At 45.5% G+C, this 16,510-nt stretch overlaps 1 protein-coding gene across 1 annotated transcript in view; it reads left to right on the forward strand.

Annotated features, from left to right (window-relative positions):
• Positions 1-44: 44 nt before the first annotated feature.
• The window catches only part of ppm1f (protein phosphatase, Mg2+/Mn2+ dependent, 1F), a 65,620-nt gene continuing 49,154 nt past the window's right edge, over positions 45-16,510 (forward strand). The window contains exon 1 of the mRNA XM_068005529.1: positions 45-350. Coding sequence (XP_067861630.1) covers positions 139-350 — 212 coding nt within the window. The 5' untranslated portion in view covers positions 45-138. The remainder of the gene's footprint in view (positions 351-16,510) is intronic.

Below are 16,510 nucleotides of genomic sequence, written 5' to 3' on the forward strand. Positions count from 1 at the left end.
GGTGGGGCGAGGCTGGGAGCACGCGCACGCGCAGTTGGGCTCGCGGCGGGTGGCTGACAGTTAGAGGCGCGTGAGCTGACGGTTAGTTCGGCCCAGGCAGTGACCGAGAGAGAGAGAGAGGCTGGAGATGAAGCAGCTATGATCGCTGCGCCGGAGAAGAGCGGCACGGTGGCGGCACCGGAGGAGGTGGAGGCGGAGGCGCGGCGGATCTTGGACTCCTTTCTGCAGGAGTTCCCGACTCCCCTAGGCCCCGAGGATTCGTTACCCGTGCGACTGCAAAGCGCGATGCTGAGCTGGGAGGAGGTTGAGGGAGAGAGCGCCGAAATGGGGCTGAAGCTGCTGCGGGACAGGTGAGAGGGAGTGAGGGCGCAGGCTGGGGTGGGCGATCCGGCTTCTCCTCTGTCTGCAGACCTGTCTCCTGATGCAGTAAATAGCAGTGGCCTGAAAGCTGCATATTCACTTCGAGCTGTCACCATCAGATTTATAGTCAGGGTTACACAGTCACGGAGCCTTGGAATACATCAAAATAGATCACATGTTATGACCCCAAAATGTCCAGTCTGTACATGCTGCAAGGTTAATCGGCAGAAGGGCCATGGCGTTTCTACATGTCATATTTCAATCACTTAATACAGCACAAAAAACCCTGCTTGAACTGTGATAGTATCTGAATATTCACACAGAGAGGGAGTTCACTTCAGTGTGATTTTTTTTTTAATATAGATCTGTAAATAGTTAACCACATCCTACAAAATATTGCAAGTTCTTGTAGACTTGGGTTGTGTCTCTGATGCAAAGTTTGTGACACTAAATCTTAGATTACTGACAGGTTGTTATAACACACAATTTATTTTTTTGTTGTGAAACTAGGAAGGCCTTCAGCACTCAAAATAGTTTGTTTTTATAAGTAAATCTGGAAGTTCAGATTGGGTTTCAAAAGACTGAAGATTGAGGAAAAAAATGAATTAAGAATATGTCTTACCTTTTAAACAACCACTCCCCTTGATTGGGGTGCATCTCCAGTGGTGCAGGAGCAAAGTCTGCCCCCCCCCTCGCCCCCCCGATGCTCCAACCGTATTTCCCGTCGGGCCTGAAAATGCCAGAGATGCAATGGAACATGTTACGGAGTAGCTTTCTCCACCTGCCTCCGATTTGCTTGAAAATTGGGGAGGGTGAGGTGAAAAGCTTAGGCCTTTAAGTCTTGATTTTAACACTGAAGATGTAGAAAAGAGGAGGAATGTATAATATTGTGTAGTTGGAGCTTAGAAGGAACGAGAGAAAAATTCAGAGAAGTACCGCTCATAAATTTGGTAAGATAAAAGCAAAAATGGTGGTGATGAAAAGACAGATTGCTTATCAAACAAGCCTTTTCGAGTCTGGGAGTTTGTGAGAAGTGCTATAAGAGGCTTCCCAAATATCAAAGAAGTATTCAAGCCTTGGCCAGACTTGTGCTATATTGAGAGTTACGATTTGATAAGGGAAAAATAAGTGATTGGCTTCAGAGGTGTAAGGAAAAAATGCGCACCAAGCCAAAGAAGATGATAGTTGGAAGGCTGTCCAAAAGCTTGGTCAAATGGGTGGATTTTAAGGAGGGTCAAGAGGAGAAAGAGGTGAAGGGGCTTAGGCAGGGAATTTCAGAATGTGGGGTCTTAGCGGTTGAAGGCTTGGTCGCCAATGGTGAGGAGAGGTTGCACAAAGGTCCATTGTTGGAGGAATGGAGAGTTTGGGAATGGAAGGGGTGGTTGTAAGGCCAGAGGATTTTACAAAAATGAGGAGAGGTGAGGCCATGAATGATCTAAACATGAAGATGAGACTTTTAAATTGGAAGAGTTAGGCGATTGGAGGCCATTGTACATCAGCATTGGAGAAGATGTGGGAATTTGGAAAAGGAGCTTCCAATTGTAAGGCTTGTTTTGAACTAAAGCATCAAATATGAAAGCACTCAGTGTATAAGATGTGGTTTATGGGCCAAATACAGCCTGCAAGCTGTTACCTAGTCTGCAAAGCCCCTGTCAGTTCTTTGCACACTTGTGTATAACACTGACTTCTGGTTCCACAGCCTCAACTCTTTAAAATTCTTGGCCTTGGAGAATTGAAAAAGGCTATTCCCTATTTGGATTTAGATCAATGAGGAAATGGCATGTTTACACCAATCAGTAAACAGCTTTCATCAGTCCACCATCTGATGAAATTTGAGGAGCTGAGGCTTAACCTTCCAAATGTTCAAACTGCAAGTGGTAGCATTGGTGATGGACAAAGTGAGGCCAGGAAAGTGAGCAGCAGCAGCACTAATTACAGCAGGAAGTGAGCAATAGAGGAGGACAGTGGTTTAGCAGACCAGGGTGGGATTTGAAGAGCAAAAGGTAAGTGAAATGTTACAGGCAGTGGGGGGGGAAATTTGAATTTTTGTGTATGGAAGGCATGTTTTCTTTGTGTACGGGGGCTTGCATTTTTGTATAATTGTGTGGGGCCCACTCACTAGTTAGTTGCTCGACCCCCTGCCAAAATCTTGATCACCCTGGGCCTTTGCACTGTTATTTGTGTGCTGCCCAGTTAGGGACCTACTGGGATCACTAGGTTAAAAAGATTTTCTAAGTTCAGCAGCCATTATTGGGTTAAGCACGGAAAAAAAAACATTTGATAAATCTTCCTGATTATGCAGCTTTTACCAATTCTTACCCAGATTGCTGGGCTTTATTGTCTATTTCTAATCATCCTAATGCATATTCCGAATCCACAAAAAAGGCATCTACTTACAAAATACTGAGCAAATGGAAAATGTGTTTAATAAATACATTTACTGCGCCAGTCAGACATTGCAGGCAAATTTTACTTAGTAGATTACATATTGTGCTAATCCTTGTTTAAGAGCAGAATTGTGGCACCAACCACTTCATGAAATACAAGTGTGGAAGTAATGAGTTAATTTGCACAATTTAAGGAAAGGAAACCGCAACAAAGTTGGTAATTATGAGACACACTTTCTCAGGATATATAGTTTTTTTTAAAAAAGGAATGATACGGACATTAGCATGGCCTCTACTGAAGGAAGACACACAGATTCGTGAATCTTTTTTTAAAAAAGGATTGATGTAGAACTTGCAGGACAGATGGAAGCGGTTATAATATGGCTGAATATTCAGTTTTGGCTCCTGCTTATCTGTTTGGATAAGAAATGAGTAACAGAAGTTCTTCATGCTAGTAAGGGTTGGCGCCTTGCTGCTTCCTTTTTTTGTGTACACTTATGTTGCACAAGATAAAGGAATTTATTTCCTTTTTGTCAGGTGACTTTTTGTCTCACAATTACCAGCTTTGTGGCTGTTTCCTTTTTCTGAACTGTGCAACTTAAGTCATTACTTCCGCAGTTGTATTTCATGAAGTGCTCTGCCACAATTCTGCTTTTGTTCTGCACAAATGTTTTAAACAAGGATTAGTGTAATATGTAGAGTAATCAACCAAGTAAAAATTGACTGCCTGTCTGAGGACAAAGGAGTTTTTTTGCCTTTTAGGTATATTCCTTGCAGCTTCATGAATTTGATTCTGATGATAGCTGGGTGCACAAAACACACTGAGAAATTGTGCTGAGGTGCCAATTGCTAATTTTCTATAGTCTGAGGAATGTTCCAGGAATCCTTGCTTTTGCAAGTGAGGCTACCTCAGTGTTTGACCTGTATAGAAGAGACAGAGCAGTTGTCGGTTCCAATGAAAGGAGATGGGATGTGTGAAGCTAAGCCACCAGAATGCACTGACCTCAAGATTGACAATGAATATTGAGGTGCAGAAGCTCCTGTGTTCCTAAAATAGACAGGGAGCTGTAACATAAGCACCAACAACCTTTGCTGTGCTGCTCCTGAGTTGACAGCTCAGTCACATCCCTGTCATGATTGGTGTTCTAGAGAATGCACTTTGACATGGAGTTGGATCATCCTGATCCAGTTAATTGGTCTGCATGGCTATAGATTCTACTGAGTTTAAGAGCTCGAGATAGGTTTTGTCTGCAGCCTGCCAGGTAAGGTACAATTTTCAATGTCTGGATTCTGCTGTTTTCTTGTGTACAGCCCAATGTGTATTTGCCATGCAGACTGGGGTTCACTGGAATAGATAGATGAGAGATAATCCAAAAGATAAGCTAAGGAACAGTTCATTCTTCATAGTGCTCTGAGTGCCTGAGCACTTTGTCATCTCTCCCTTGCTTTAAGGGCAGGGGGTGGAGGGGAAATATATATATTTGAAAGGTAAGATAATTGGATTTGGACACCCTTAGGACCAGTGGGTTTTGATTTAATCAAACTGGTGAATGGGTGCCTGGAGCAGGGGGTTTAAAACGGAAGGCCTGGCATGGGAATATTGGAAATGTCACTTTTTTTTCTTCTTTGTATTTGAAAATTGTATTCCTTACAATACTGAATATGGAATGCCATTGGCTAACTTTGAAAAAGTGCAGTAGGAATTAGGCACAAAAATTGGGTTGTTTTTTTTTTGCAATTTTATAAGGCATTTCCCCCTTTCTGACCCCATCGGAACTTTCATGGTGGGTGCTTTGCCCAAAATAGGGATTCCTGTTGATCTGGTAGCCTTGTTCATGCTGTACACCACAGTTCTTCAAAGACATGGTTGTTTCTTATGTCTCACAAATTTAACCAACAGCTGCTATCTCTTTGGCTCCGTCATTAGTCCTTCAACTTTTGGACATTCACTATCTCCTCTGACCTCAGGTCAGTTAAAACTATCTACAGTAAGGAATTGTAAATGCATCTATATAGTATTTGTCATTGCAGTCATAAGTTTGCTATTATTTCTGTTATGGAATTCCAAAATGGAGAAGGTTGGCATACACATTTCTTAATTATATGCCCTGTTTGGCCCAGCACCCACTGTTTCTTGCAGTGTTTTCTCCCATCATGATTTTAGCATTACTTGAAGATTTTCATATGTCCTCTGAATCTATAGTGGTCTGGATATGCTACAAAAGGGATCATACTATTCTAACAGCAGGCTCCTTACATGTACTCCAAAGGCAGCTATGTGGTGATTGGAATTGTGAGGTTGATGCGGATGTGCTTTGTCATTGCCCTCTTTGCTTTTACTCATACTCTCATGAGTGACAGCAAGATGTCCCAAAGATTTCAGCTACTGTACTGCAAAAAGTTATTGACTGATATAATGGACTAGACCTTTTGCCTTTTCCTCCTCCCTGCCAATTTTTCAGTGGGCATGCAGAGGCAGAAAGCGACTCTGATGTGCTCCAATGCATCCCTGCCTCCCTGCTATTTTGCACTGGTCAGAAAAAGAACTACACCGACCATGTGTGGGTGGGCACATTGTAAATGAGGGAAACATGCCCTTTTCCATGTTTCGCACCGTTTACACTTTTCAAATGCTGGTCACGTGGACTACCTGCTAGGCCTCTGTATTCAGAAATTGGCAAGGGTACCCCCTCTCGAGCACAAATTGAAGAGGGGTCTGTGCAAGCACTGCCAGAGCACAGCTGTGCACTGGGTGTTCCACCTGTAAATGGAGAAATTTTTGAGTTTTAAAAATAACACGTCAGGCAGCTCACTTGCCATCTCTTTCTCCTGCCCCAATGCTGTCACAACTCCCTGGGAGGGGCCAGGATCAGTGGAGCATCTCTGGGGCAGGCATATGTCCTGCTCAGTTGGAAATATGTCCCAGTGTGGGGTGGGGAGTGCTGAAAGCCTAGGTCAATATCTACAAATCTGTCTGGCTTTACAGTGATTATAGCAGGAGATAGTACCATTAGTAAACAGCTATTCTATGTGAGAGATTAAAAAAACACCAGAATATTAGTTATATTTGCTTTCAAGATTTTACATAAACATTGGATACAGCAAAGGCTATGGGCCCCGACAACATCCCTGCTGTAGTGCTGAAGGCTTGTGCTCCAGAACTAGCTGCGCCTCTAGCCAAGCTGTTCCAGTACAGCTACAACACTGGCATCTACCCGACAATGTGGAAAATTGCCCAGGTATGTCCTGTCCAACAAAAAGCAGGACAAATCCAATCCGGCCAATTACCGCCCCATCAGTCTACTCTCAATCATCAGCAAAGTGATGGAAGGTGTCATCGACAGTGCTATCAAGCGGCACTTACTCACCAATAACCTGCTCACCGATGCTCAGTTTGGGTTCCGCCAGGACCACTCGGCTCCAGACCTCATTACAGCCTTGGTCCAAACATGAACAAAAGAGCTGAATTCCAGAGGTGAGGTGAGAGTGACTGCCCTTGACATCAAGGCAGCATTTGACCGAGTGTGGCACCAAGGAGCTCTAGTAAAATTGAAGTCAATGGGAATCAGGGGGAAAACTCTCCAGTGGCTGGAGTCATACCTAGCACAAAGGAAGATGGTAGTGGTTGTTGGAGGCCAATCATCTCAGCCCCAGGACATTGCTGCAGGAGTTCCTCAGGGCAGTGTCCTAGGCCCAACCATCTTCAGCTGCTTCATCAATGACCTTCCCTCCATCATAAGGTCAGAAATGGGGATGTTCACTGATGACGGCACAGTGTTCAGTTCCATTCGCAGCCCCTCAAATAATGAAGCAGTCCGAGCCCGCATGCAGCAAGACCTGGACAACATCCAGGCTTGGGCTCATAAGTGGCAAGTAACATTCGCGCCAGATAAGTGCCAGGCAATGACCATCTCCAACAAGAGAGAGTCTAACCACCTCCCCTTGACATTCAACGGTATTACCATCACCAAATCCCCCACCATCAACATCCTGGGGGTCACCATTGACCAGAAACTTAACTGGACCTGCCATATAAATACTGTGGCTACGAGAGCAGGTCAGAGGCTGGGTATTCTACGGCGAGTGACTCACCTCCTGACTCCCCAAAGCCTTTCCACCATCTACAAGGCACAAGTCAGGAGTGTGATGGAATACTCTCCACTTGAGTGTTGTTGGAGCTGCACTCATCCAAGCAAGAAGCTCGACACCATCCAAGATAAAGCAGCCCGCTTGATTGGCACCCCATCTACCACACTAAACATTCACTCCCTTCACCACCGGCGCACTGGCTGCAGTGTGTACCATCCACAGGATGCACTGCAGCAACTCGCCAAGGCTTCTTCGACAGCACCTCCCAAACCCGCGACCTCTACCACCTAGAAGGACAAGAGCAGCAGGCGCATGGGAACAACACCACCTGCACGTTCCCCTCCAAGTCACACACCATCCCGACTTGGAAATATATCGCCGTTCCTTCATTGTCGCTGGGTCAAAATCCTGGAACTCCCTTCCTAACAGCACTGTGGGAGAACCGTCACCACACGGACTGCAGCGGTTCAAGAAGGCGGCTCACCACCACCTTCTCGAGGGCAATAAGGGATGGGCAATAAATGCTGGCCTTGCCAGTGACGCCCACATCCCGTGAACAAATTTAAAAAAAAAAAAATTTTCCTATAATTATTTTGTAATAAAATATGGATTCTATTTTTCAAAACCCTTTAGCAACATCAAGTGCAGTACCAACTTGTATAATAATATTGTGCTTTGTAATGGGTACAGTAGATATGTTGTATTGGTAGAACATGTAGCCTGGGTTTCGGCTCTGTGTTAGTATGGTTAGGTAATTGTATAGTTTTACTGTACAGTGGCTAGATCAGTCTTGGTATTTGTAGCCAAGTAAATCAGCCTCTGTTGGCCTGCCTTTTGTATTGTGTTTTTTATTTACCCCCCACTTGCTGCTCGCTTATAGTCACCAGTTGCTGGAAATAACAGCAGATGTTAGTGATAGCCCCATTGGCTATCAAGATCCCATGCCAGGAGAGAATGCCCTGTGTAGGGCTTTGGAATGTGAGGAATCCTGGTAATGTCATATTTCACCCTCTGGGAGATCATGCACACTAAGCAGGATGGGAGGGAAGTTGAACTGTGTTAGGGTGGGGGGGAGGGGACAAAGACTCAAGCTCCTGTGCTGGTTGTGTAGTACCAAATGTATGGATCTTAACAGAATGTGTTGCCAGACAAGTGGCTACTACATGAAAACCATACCAAGGTCAGACCATTACCAGCTGCACTTATTGGAGACTCTGAGGCCTGCCGTAAACTTATTGAAATTAATTCTTGTAATTTTTTATCCATTAGTAGGGAACAGAGGGTTTCTGTTGATCTTCCTCCGGGATTGTGGTGGGGGTGGTGGTGAACAGGAGAACCCCTGAGGAAATTCCTAGTGCCTGTGTGCAACACCGAGTGATTGACTAGTATGTTTCTGTGTGCATGTGTGTATATATAATTTAAATATATAGGTTGAAGTTGTGCTGTGTAACACAGTAAGAAATGTGTTGTACAAAATACTTTCGTCCAATATTTTTCCAATTGGTTGAACCCATTTAAAGTAAATAGTGCTCAGTATGTTTCTTTTTAAAATGTTCCAACCAATTTTCTTTTTGGCTCCTTTTCCCTCTTTATGCAAGGGAATTTTCAGAGTGAAGTGGAGTAACTATTTCAAAATAAAAAAATTAAGAGTTTGGGGAAATAGCAGGGGAATGGGGGCTAAGTGGATAGCTGTTTCAGAGAGCTGGCTTAAGTGCGATGGGCCAAATGGTCTCCTTCAATGCTGTAAAATTCTTTGCCTAGGAAATATGTGTAGACAGCTTCTCATGTTTACTTTGAACTGTCACCGACATCACAAACGAAAAACATTCATTCAGTTATGTTGGTACTAATTTTCAGCCAGGGTAAAAGGACAATGTTGACCACTGTGCTACCCAGTTGCATCAAAGAGGAGAGATGTTTATTCCCTTTGGGCTGGATTCAAATTCAGGTTTCAGTAATTTTTTTTAATCTTACATTTTTTTCCCCCCTCCCCGACTCCTGCATCAGCTGTGCCAGGAAGCTATCTCCCACTTTGTCCATAACCTAGCCCCAGCTATTTCCCTACATTACTGTAATTGGCCACAAGGACATTAATGTGCATGTGCTGAGGACGTTCCCTTCTGAGTGGGGTAACACTTGACATCACTCTGCCTCCTTATGGCATGAGCAAAATTGGTCCCCAGTGCACTGGCGGGAAGCCATCAAGGCAAACATCAAGAGGTTTTTCATCCTCAAAGGTGTTCAGAAGGCGAGAGAGAGGCAGAGGGAAATGTCCTGACTCCAGAAAAGCATGCAGAATCTGCTCCTGATGCAGTCGATGGGGGTCGATGTCGGGGAGGAACTCAGAGGTGAAGGACCAGCAAGCCTTGCTTTTTGCCTCCGAGGCCTCCAAGATCATCTTCCGGTCCAGAGTCCGCTCCATGGAGCAGGATGAGACGTGCTTGCGTTTCTTCTTCCAAAAGGTGCAAAGGGAGAGCTCTCTGATCAGCAGCCTGAAGGAAAAAGACTGCTTGGTCATGTTCTCACAGTCCGACATACTGAGGATCTGCAAATCCTTTTATGCCGGACTGTATGACATGAAGCCCACAGACAGCGTGGCCTCCCGGTCCTTCTTGTCGTCCACCATGGAGGTTTTAGACGACAGCAAGCGGGAGAACCTGGATCACCCGCTAACTCCGGACGAACTGACAAAGGCCATCCAGTCCTTCGAGAAGAGTAAAACTCCCGGAAGCAACAGTTTACCAGTGGAGTTGTACTCGGCTCTGTGGGACTGGATAGGCCCAGCCCTGCTGGAAGTGTACAGGGGTATGCTTCTGGAAGGCAGCGTCAGACTTATCTACAAGCAGAAGGGGGAGAGGGAAGAAATCAAAAATTGGCAACCCATCTCACTACTTACTGTGAACTACAAAATTCTGACCAAGGTCATTGCCAATCGGGTCTAGTCAGCCCTGGAAATGGATCAGACCTGCACTGTACCTGGCAGGAAGATCTCTAATAGCCTGGCACTACTCAGGGATACAATCGCCTACGTACGGGACAGAGGGGTGAACACCTGCCTCATCAGCTTGGACCAGGAGAAGGCCTTTGACAAGATATCGCACACGTACATGATGGACGTGCTGTCCAAAATGGGGTTTGGGGAGGGAATCCGCAGTTGGATCCAACTGCTCTACACAGACATCAGTAACACAGTTTCAATCAACGGGTGGGAATCGGAAAGCTTTCTGATCAAATCTGGAGTCAGGCAGGGCTGCCATCTCTCCTCCGTCTTGTTCGTGTGTTGCATCGCACCCTTTGCCGAGTCCATCAGAGGGGTGATGATCCCAGGCAGCGGAGGCACTCAGGTCAAGGCATCCCTGTACATGGACGACGTCGCCGTCTTCTGCTCTGATCAGCTGTTGGTCCGCAGATTGATGAGCATCTGCGACCAGTTCGAACTGGCCTCCGAGGCCAGAGTAAATCGTAGCAAGAGCGAGGCCATGTTCTTTGGGAACTGGACTGACCAATCCTTTGTCCCTTCACCGTCAGGACGGAGTACCTGAAGGTGCTGGAGACCTGGTTCGGGGGGGCTGGGGCGTGCACCAAGAACTGGGGGGAGCGTATTGCTAAGGTGAAGCAGAAACTGAGATTGTGGGATCAATGATCCCTCGCGATCGTCTGCGAGAACCTGGTAATCGGGTGCGAGGTGCTCTCAGTGTTGCTGTAGTGGCGGAGGTCTGGCCCATACCTTGCTCCTGTACCACGACAGTCACCCGAGCCATTTTACACTTAACTGGAGATCAAAAATAGACAGTGTCCACAGGGACGTGATTTACAAATCTCCGGAGAAAGGGGGAAAAATATGTGCCCAACATCACCCTCATTCCGATGGCCACCTTCGTGTGCGGCTGCATCAAGCTGTGCGTAGACCCTCGGTATGCAAACACAGTGTCACTACGTGCTGAGGTTCAACCTGTCCCTGCTGTTGCGAAGGATGGGCCTGGCCACGCTGCCACAGAACGCTCCATCCAGTTGAACCGTCCTGTCCCACCTGTCCTTCGTAGAAAAGTTTGTATAGAAAAACACCTTTGACCACAAGGCGAGCAGCAAGTGGTCCGCATGTAACGTCCTTGAGACCCTGGGGGAAAAGGAGATGGTGGATCCTGTCGGTTGGTTCCCCGAGCAGCCTGTCAGTCATTTGGCAGAACGCCTCATTGCCAGAGCTTTCAAACAAGCACCAAGACGTAGCTTGGCTGGTGGTGAGAAGGGCCCTTCCCATCAGATCCTTCATGCATACCTGGCGTCTCAGTGCCACCGCATGCTGTCCCCGAGGAGGCATCGGTGGGGATGAGACCGTCACCCATCTTCTCCTAGAATGTGCCTTTACAAAGAAGGTCTGGAGAGAGATGCAGTGGTATCTGTCCAGGTTCATCCCGAGCAGCTCCGTAACACAGGACTCTGTGCTCTACGGACTGTTCCCAGGGACGCATACTGAGACAGACGTCAACTGCTGCTGGAAGACAGTCAACTTGGTGAAAGACGCCCTTTCGTCTGCCTGAAACTTGCTGGTCTTCCAGTGCAAGTGATTGTGACCTCAAGACCTAGTGGGCGATATTTATCCTAAGAGTCTGGGGTTGGATTAGATCCTGGGTCCTAGAGAAGGAAGGACAACCTGAACCATGTGACAGCTTGTCAACATATTTGTTTAGAGTTGCCTTCTGTGACAGGATTTATGGAAGCTGTGTATGTTGCAGTTTTTTTGTCCAGTGTGATGGTGATGAAATTGATCGTGGCAAGAAGTGGTGTTTTTGTTGTCATTTCAGGCCTTTGGCAGCTGTTTTGCAATGTGATGACTGAGTGTCAAACAGTCTTGTTCGAACAGAGCTCAAGTCCTTTTGTTTGAAACTCCCCAAATTAAATGATGTGTAATGTGTTCTTTTGAGTGAGATCAGTTAATAATTGGCAGCATTTGAACAGCCTGAGTAATAATTGGGAAAAATACACAGGCTTAACTCTAACAACTGGAGTTGTGTTCATTCACTTGAACTGAACTTGCCCAATTTCAACAAACTATGGCATCTTTATATATTTGTGTAATTCCATTAAGTTCAATATACCCAAAAATCTGAGAGTGCAAAATCCAGGTGGGAGGGTTTTCCATTTTTTTACCATGCGTGCATCTGGCAAGGCACCATAATCCCTTTTTTACAGCCTGGAGCTATTCAAGGATTTAATGCATTAGGGGGGCAAATGTACTGGGTGAGGGTGTTGATGGAATGACTGTGTGCTTGTGCTCTGTATGCAGAAGAATCAAGAAAGGAGAAGAAAATTGAATCCTGAAGATGTATGTGGAGGCATGGGAGGAGCTGGTTAGAAACTTGAACTGTGGCCAGCATGGGTGGGAAATGAATCTAAAGACTGTGGCACTTTAATTAGATCCTAACTCTGAATCTGAATCTAATCTTTCATTCTGGGAGACACTCTTTATTTCTACAGTTTTTAAATTTGGTGACATGTTAATGTAATTTACTGAAAAAGGAGTATGATTTGGTCCTATAACCAGTTGTGACTGCAAAGCCTGCAAAGTGTTTCAAAAAATATTGATAACCAAATAACCCAGCCTTTGTTTATAATTTGGAGCTGTTAAATTTAAACCTTGCTCATGGGTTGGTTCCCAGTTATGTGCTCCTGGCTAAGTATGTACGCCCACTCCCCATGATGACAGAAGCTGCAGAAAACTAGTAAGAGAAGCAGATCTGTAATTTTACAATGATTTATAAATCTGCAATTTTCGTACAACTAATTCTGAAAATCTTTTGACAATTGGAACAATTCGCATTTATGCAGCATTCCTCACAGATGAACACTCCAGAGCACTTTGAGAGATAGAGAAGTGAGATGAGAGGCCCAAATGAGAGGCTTCAACAAGAAAGAGTCTAACCACCTCCCCTTGACATTCAATACCAATACCACTGCCAAATCCCCGCCATTAGCATCCTGGGGGGTCACCATTGACCAGAAACTTAACTGGACCAGCCACACAAATACTGTGGCTACAAGAGCTGGTCAGAAGCTGGGTATTCTGTGGCGAGTGACTCACCTCCTGACTCCCTAAAGTCTTTCCATCACAAAGCACAAGTCAGGAGTGTGATGGGATACTCTCCACTTGCCTGGATGAGTGCAGCTCCAACAACACTCAAGAAGCTCGACACCACCCAGGACAAAGCAGCCCGCTTGATTGGCACCCCATCCACCACCTGAAACATTCACTCTCTCCATCACCGGCGGACCATGGCTGCGGTGTGTACCATCTACAAGATGCACTGCAACAACTTGCCAAGGCTTCTTCAACAACACCTTCCAAACCTGTGACCTCTACCACCTAGAAGGATGAGGGCAGCAGTCGCATGGGAATACCATCACCTGCACGTTCCCCTCCAAGTCTCACATCATTCTGACTTGGAAATATATTGCCGTTCCTTCATCGTCGCTGGGTCAAAATCCTGGAACTCCCTACCTAACAGCACTGTGGGAGAACCTTCAGCACACTGACTACAACAGTTCAAGAAGGCGGCTCATCACAACCTTCTCGAGGGCAAGTAGGGATGGGCAATAAATGTTGGCCTTGCCAGTGATGCCCACATCCCATGAATGAATACAAACAATACATTGTCAAAGAGAGAGGTTTTAAGTAGCCCACTGCTAGAACTTTGGAGCGATGTGAATAGAATACCTGGTCAGTAATCGAAGTGTGATATAATGACTGGGTGTTTACAGGACACATTGTGAGTGATGTGGCTGCAGTTTAGCAGGTGTGACGGTTGGGAGCTAATTGGACATTTAAGTGGGTATTGTCTAGAAGTTGGCTGGGCACATAATTGAGTGATCTAATGGCTGGAAGGTGAAGTGGGTGTTATGCTTAATGTAGGGAATGTCCATGCTTGTAGAAAATAATTTTTTTTCAGCTTTTGCATCCAGTGTTAACATCAAACACACTACAAGATTGATAAAACATAGATGAAGAGCAAAGCTCTTTCCATTCTCCCCAACGATGTACCTTAGCTCCAGCCTCAGCAGAGCAATCATGTTGCATCAGCATGGCATTTCTATGTTTTGCATCTGTCATGCTTTTGATCTGAGTGCCGCCTAATGCAGAAGTATAGACATTTTGTGCTGTGGGCTTGATATCCTGAAGACTGGATTGAATCTGCCCCAAATTCATTTTACTCGGGAACCCTAACCATCTGCCGTGAGAGGAAACACCTGTCTATTGAATTCAAACCCTAGGTAAATGAACAATGTTCTAACCAATACAATACTCAGTCAATAATGCCATTTTGGTCTGTTTTGCTGTGTGGGTTATGAAGGGTTCTTGATGGGAAGTTAATGTACTGTTAGCTTGTGAGTTTCTCTGTCCACTAAAAGTGATTTTTCTTTCAGCAAGTTGGCACCTGTAGGAATATAATTGTAAATAATTTTGTATTTATGTGGCTTTCTCTATACAGCATATGATTAATAGAGTCTACTCGGGTGCCATTCGTGGCTCAGTGGTAGCACTCTCACCTGAGTCAGATGGTTGTGGTTCAAGTCCCACTCCAAGCACAAAATCTAGGCTGACACTCCAGTGATGTTAAACCTAGGCGCCATCTTTCAGGTGGACCTAAAAGATTCCATGGCTCTATTTGAAGAGCAGGAGAGTTTTCCCAGTGTCCTGGCCAACATTTATCTCTCGGCCAACATCACTTTTTTTTTAAAAAGCACAGATCATCTGGGCATTTACCTCATACGGTGAAACCTGTACAAACAGACACTTATTGACAGTCCCAAATAACTTGCATTGTAACAGATACAAGTTGCACCTTGAAACCACTGACCCTCACAAATTACAAACTACGGACAGCCTTCAATGCGCCCAGTCTGTTTATAACTTTTATAACACGGATACGCAGTGGATGAAAGAAATGGCTTTTGTGGAATGGGAAGCTTTACCCAGGGTCAGTAACAGCAGAGAAACTGCTTCATCTCCTGGGCTTGAATGCTTGCATGGCCCTATCCCAGAGATAGAGCGGTTTCTCTGTCGCTATGGATGCTGAGTGAAGAACTCCCTATTCGACAAAAGCCAGGAACTCCACCAGGCAACACCACAGCTCGCTCCACCAGTACGTCAACTACTGATGAGCTGCTAACAGCCCCCTATCCGCCCCCCAACACATCAAACATTAGCAGCTGCAGCATACAGAGGGAGGGGGTGTCATACATGAGTCTGCAGGACATTAATTCCCCCCCACCCCCTTCCCCCCCCAATTTGACTGGGATCTCCCAGGCACTCTGACCCTACAGCAGCCACCTTGCCCTGTGCAGACTGCCAACATAGCAGATCCCAGGATCACAACATTCCTCCCTCAATGGAAAAGGACCCTGGCATAGCAATGAACAGAAAATTAACTGAAATCACATCCCACTGGCAGGGCTCCAGAATTAGATACGATCCCAGGGTGAAGGCGGAAGAGAAAAAGGAGATACAGCCAATTCCTGGATATTTGGCTCATCTGGTTTACTGTAAATACAATGACCATTTTGAAAATAAAGGACACCTGATGGAAGTCCCTTAGGTGTCCCTAATTTACAGGTTTCACTGTAGTTGTTTTTGGGACCTTGTTGTGTGCAAATTGGCTGCTGCATTTCTCTATTACGTGCAAGTTCTTTCTTTAACACTCAAAGTCCACGGTCACATATGAAACATGACCACTTAAGTTATCTAAGGCCACCAGCACATGTAACATTATACATGAGTGGTAAAAGGAAAATCAAAGATGTTCTGGTGGATGTGAAACAACAGCTTGCATTTATATAGTGCTCCTGATGTACTTTGCGGGAGAGAGTTGTACATCAAGCAGGAAGTATGAAATTTAGGTGGGCCAGGGAACCAAAGGCATAGATTCTTAAACTTTTGAAGGGAGGGAGGGAGGTAGGAAGGCAAAGTGGTTTTGGAAGAGTTCCAAAGTGGAAGTAATAGCTAAAAGGTGGTCCTCAATAGTGGGTAGCTAGAGGACAAGCAATCATCTCAAATCAGAGGAAAATGAAGGAATTTTGAAGTTGAGGATCTTGAAGTCCATTTGGTAGAGCACAGGGGTGGAGCTGGGCAAGGGTGGCAATAGGTGCTCTCGGGCTGCAGAGTTCTGAACCTTTTGGATGGGGGATACTCAGCTGACTTTAAAAAGAACACTCAGCTTGTGTATCGTCTGGCCCAGCCTGATCAAGGTTGATGGAGTCATTGCCAGGGGCACATAGATGCTGGCAAGAGCTAAACAGGATGACTTCAACTTTACCAATATTGAACTGTAGGAAGTTGTAAGTCATCCAGGACTTGATGTTAGTTAAACAATCAGATTGTACAGTAACACCCTTGGAGACGATGGTGGTGGGGGAGCAGAAGAGTTGGGCATCATCAGCATATGTGTAGAAGCTGACCTTTGCTTGTAAATGTAGCACGCATGTGGAAGTTGACCCCGTACTTACAGATGATGTTGCTAAGGGGTAGCATGTACAATATGAATAGAAAGGCACCAAGGATCTGGACCTCCATATGCCAGAGGTGACTGTGGGAGGATGGGAGAAGAAATTCTTTGAGCCGATGTAGTGACTGTGTTGGTACAGGAAAACTCTAGGAGAACAAGGAAGGACAGCAAGAAGTA

The sequence above is a fragment of the Heptranchias perlo genome, chromosome 25 (genome assembly GCF_035084215.1).
Source record: "Heptranchias perlo isolate sHepPer1 chromosome 25, sHepPer1.hap1, whole genome shotgun sequence".
NCBI lineage: Eukaryota > Metazoa > Chordata > Chondrichthyes > Hexanchiformes > Hexanchidae > Heptranchias > Heptranchias perlo.